Source organism: Nelusetta ayraudi, unplaced genomic scaffold, assembly GCF_046127955.1.
Source record: "Nelusetta ayraudi isolate G7.1 ecotype Tasmania unplaced genomic scaffold, CSIRO-AGI_Nayr_v1 ptg000084l, whole genome shotgun sequence".
NCBI classification, from domain to species: Eukaryota; Metazoa; Chordata; class Actinopteri; order Tetraodontiformes; family Monacanthidae; genus Nelusetta; species Nelusetta ayraudi.
Window position 1 is genome coordinate 3,007,949 of NW_027466134.1, and position 4,268 is coordinate 3,012,216.

At 47.5% G+C, this 4,268-nt stretch overlaps 1 protein-coding gene across 1 annotated transcript; it reads left to right on the plus strand.

The window, feature by feature from the left end:
* The first annotated feature begins 200 nt into the window (after positions 1–200).
* LOC142900901 (beta-1,3-galactosyltransferase 2-like) lies at positions 201–3,876 on the plus strand. Its single transcript, XM_076045510.1, has one exon. The coding sequence runs from the start codon at positions 1,877–1,879 to the stop codon at positions 3,194–3,196; it is 1,320 nt and encodes a 439-aa protein (XP_075901625.1). The 5' UTR covers positions 201–1,876; the 3' UTR covers positions 3,197–3,876.
* The last annotated feature ends 392 nt before the right edge of the window (positions 3,877–4,268 follow it).

The following is a 4,268-nucleotide window of genomic DNA, read 5'->3' on the forward strand; positions in this document are numbered from 1 at the left end:
GGCCTCTCTCATTCCCCCTTAATTGCTTGCGCTGGGTAAGCACACACGTCTGAAAAGGTTATCGTGTTCCTCGCCAGTCGTGGTGAGGAGCGAACAAACATAGCCAGAATTGACAATGTGTAAGTTTTTTGTGGATGTGTCCCACTCTGTGCACCGATCTGTGCTATGTTTTAAAAAAGATAAAATAAAAAACCCTATTAAAGGCAAGCAAACAAATAAACAACAGTCAAAAGTCTGGTCAGACCTGCAGGTCTCTGTCAATTTACCCTGATGGGGAGGTTTGCAAAAAAAAAAAAAATCCAATGATGAATACACATCTTGCTTAAGGTCACACAGAGCCAATGCATCGTTGGCTGGTTAAAAAAAAAAAAAAAAGGAAGAAAATCTTTGCTGTGTGAGTCGATTGTAAATGCTGATCTGCATTATTGCTCAGGCTTTGACGGCACAAAAAAAAAATGATTGTGTGCGCAATATCTGACATACACGTATAGCTCCGTGTGAAGCCCGATGATTTTTTTTTTGTGCTTGCGCCGACTGATTTGTTTGCCTTGCTGAGTTTAAGGCCGCGTGCTGATGCGATCGCCCGCCGTGGCTCCCTCAGCGCACAACTCCCCGCGGGCAGCAGATGCGATCTCTCACGTCGCATTTCCTCTGCTCGTTTGTGCAGCTCCGTGTTTGCGTTTCCGCGCGCGCCTGCCTTCCTGCTCCCGCGTCTTGCGAACCGAGAGATTGAGCGGCGCGGGTGGCCCGAAGTGTGAGAGAACGGCGGCGTCGATAAGCTGAAGGTGGAAGGTGAACGCCAGGTGAAGGCCGTTATCGCTGGAGGCTGGCTCCTCCGCTTGCTGGACCCTGAAAACTCATTTTGACAGATGCGTCTCCTCCAGAGCCGTCGGCGTGAGGTGGGGGGCCGATGACACTCGCTCGCCCAGTCGACTCGGATGCGTTTGGCGGCACCGTGCTGAGCAAACCTGAAATCTATACTATACATGCCGCGAGTGTTAAGCTGCGCAATGACATGCAAGAGGCAGAAGAAATGGTCTTAAACCAATGAGAACCAGAGTAGTCGTGCAAGAATTTCCCCAGATGAAGAAAATAAAAGATGCTCACGAGTGGGTAATGGCTTTTCAATATTTAACATAATTACATTGAAAGTAAAGTGCAACAGCAGTCGTCATCCGCTCCTGCTGCTCAACCTGCTTTCATCAGAGTCCTCCAGATTATCCATTTCAACAGAAACCATCTCTGTAGCCTTGTGGTTAATCTCCCTATGTTTCATAACGCGTCACCCATCTTTCATCCTGATTCTGCCTCTCTCTTTTTCTTAAAAGCACCTTTTACCATCGCGGCTACGAGGTAGGAGGTGTCAGAACTTGTTCGAATAAGAAAGGAAAAACCCATAGGTGCGCAAAGAAAATACACTTTGCAACTCAAACTTGACTTGTGGTATTAAACAAGCAGGTGTCAGTGCTGTTTTTGTAACAAATAACCAAGTCTTCTTTTCTTTGTTTCTCCTTTTTTTTTTTTTTTCCAGATCAGACAGCATAAACACACAGAAGGTGACCCGTATTCTATCCCGAAGGAGACAAGGCGCAGCGCACGATCTTGTGTTCATCTGCGGTGCCAAAAAAGTGTCAGGGCAAAGCATCCGTGGCCAGAGGATCATTGGCTTCCTAGCTCCATTGGGGGGGCTCTTAAAACCCAGCTCATAGCCGCACTGAGGGGCTCGAACGTTCCCCTGACTCTACCGGGAGGTTCACTCCAACCCATCTGCCAACTCAGATAACCCTCTGACTGTTGGCAACCACATGTTTGCGGTGATTGTATGTGACCGCCGCCGCAGCCGCAGCAGCAGCCACGTGCAACTCCAATCGGCAACATGCAGTGGAGACGTTGCCCCATCAAGATGACCTGGACCGTCAAACGTTCGCGCTTCCGCACCCACGTGGCGGGCCTCTCGCTGGCTTTCATCTTCACCCTCTTCTTGTTCTTTAGCCACCAGGACTGGCTGTCGGGACGCAATGGGGCCCGGGAGAACCCACTGGCCTACACCGTTCGGGGCTTCCGCAGCCCCAAGGGCGACGCCAACCAGAGTCACTCGCTGAGGAGCCTGTGGAGGGAGGCGGGATATATAGCGCCAAAGCCTCTGCTCAACCTCAGCTCTCAGCAGGCAGACGGGCCAGCGGGGGAACCAGTGGGGGGAGGAGGAGGAGAAGGGGGAAGTGTCAGGATGGGGGCAATGGGCCTTGGGGACTCCATGAGCACTAATAACAGTTTACAGAAAGAAATGGGTGTGGGAGGGAGACTCAGCGCCCAGCCCTACCCTTACATCCTGAACGAGCCCTTCAAGTGTCGGGACAGTACTCCGTTACTCATACTTCTAATCACTGCAGCCCCAAACCACGCCGACGCTCGCAACGCCGTGCGTATGACGTGGGGGAACGAAAGCGCAGCCATGGGTTTGGGGTTTGTCCGTCTTTTCCTTCTCGGCACAACAAAGAGTCCCGACCCCTCGCTCCAGAGCAGACTGGAGGAGGAAAGTCGCGTTTACCACGACATCATCCAACAGGACTACCTGGACTCGTATAACAACCTGACCATCAAGACCCTGATGGGCATGAACTGGGTAGCCACCTATTGCCCACGTGCCACCTACGTCATGAAGACAGACAGTGACATGTTTGTCAACACAGAGTATCTCATCCAAAAGCTGCTGAGGCCGGAGTTGCCTCCAAAGCAGAGGTACTTCACAGGCTTCCTGATGAGGGGCTACCCACCAAATCGCAACAAGGACAGCAAGTGGTACATGCCGCCGGAGTTGTACCCGAGTGAGCGCTACCCAGTCTTCTGCTCGGGAACGGGGTACGTGTTTTCAGGGGACATGGCCGAGCTGATCTACCAGGCCTCTCTCAGCATACGGAGGCTGCACCTGGAGGACGTTTACGTGGGGATCTGCCTGGCAAAGCTGCGCATCGATCCGGTGCCCCCTCCCAATGAGTTCCTTTTCAACCATTGGCGAGTGTCTTACTCTAGCTGCAAGTACAGTCACCTCATCACGTCCCACCAGTTCCAGCCCAATGAACTCATCAAGTATTGGAACCACTTGCAGAGCAACAAGCACAACGCATGTATCAACATAGCCAAGGAAAAGAACGGCCGTTCCAGGAACCGGAGGTTTCACGGAGAGAGGCCTCCTTGACGAGCACCCGTAAAGTCGATGGGCACACTGTAACTACTGGCGATAGAGGGCATGCTGAACTCAGCACTATACACGATTTTGGGGGAAAGCACATTGTTTTGTTGGGCGTATTGTGTACAGTCGATGATTGAAACTATTTTTTTAAGTTTGAAGAAAATTTTAAGTATTGTAAACCTATTGAGTTCTTTCTGGAAGGAATATCTGTGAAATCTGGACCAAGTGCTGCTGCTGCTACTGCTGATTAACAACAGAATAATTCAGGTGCCAACAGAAAGGTGATAAATGTAGTTGCAGCTGACGTGAAAGCTCTCCACTCAAGAGGATGTAGGTATGTTACGGTCAACAAATCTGAAGAGAAGACACAATTTATGTTTACAACAACAAAGGGATATGCACATATATTATGTGGACAGTCACGCTACCTAATTATGAATGAAAGTATGTCTGACCAGTTTTGCTGCCCTGTTTCTCAGTGTTTACTTTACAGACTTATGAAAGAGTGTGCAGTTAAAGGGAGGTTGTAAAGGTCACATACTGTTCTTTATTTTAACAGAGATCATGAAAGCACCCAAAATCACAGAGATGACTAAGATTGTATTTTTTAAAGGTTTTACTTTGAGTATGAATCTGCACTTAAGCAAATGTGCAAGGAACCAATGAAAACAATAAAATGTATATAATACATCTCGTGTGATATTGTCATTTTGGGTGGCCATACAAATAACATAAATTATAAGAAAGTGGGCTAAACTAATTTAGTGTTGCTGGTGAGATATTTGATATTAGTGCAACAGCACTCTCTCTTGTGTGATGGTGCCACTCTGCAAACTACTATTGACATTTCTGGGGAAAATAGTAATTTAACTTCTGATTTCATTGTTTATTATGGGCTGAAATATGTGCCACCGGAAACTGAATTTGAATCATTTATATTTGAATTTGAATGGCTAAATGTGAATAATCAAATTAAAAATTTGAATTTGAATCACATAATTTGAAATTGTATTGTTAAATATGATTCATTGCATTGAAAAACTGTATTTGAATAGTAAAATTTGAAATTGAAATTCAA

What these genes read in the sequence shown, in the direction of transcription:
- LOC142900901 (XM_076045510.1), top strand. Translation starts at nt 1,877, where the DNA reads ATGCAGTGGAGACGTTGCCCCATCAAGATGACCTGGACCGTCAAACGT.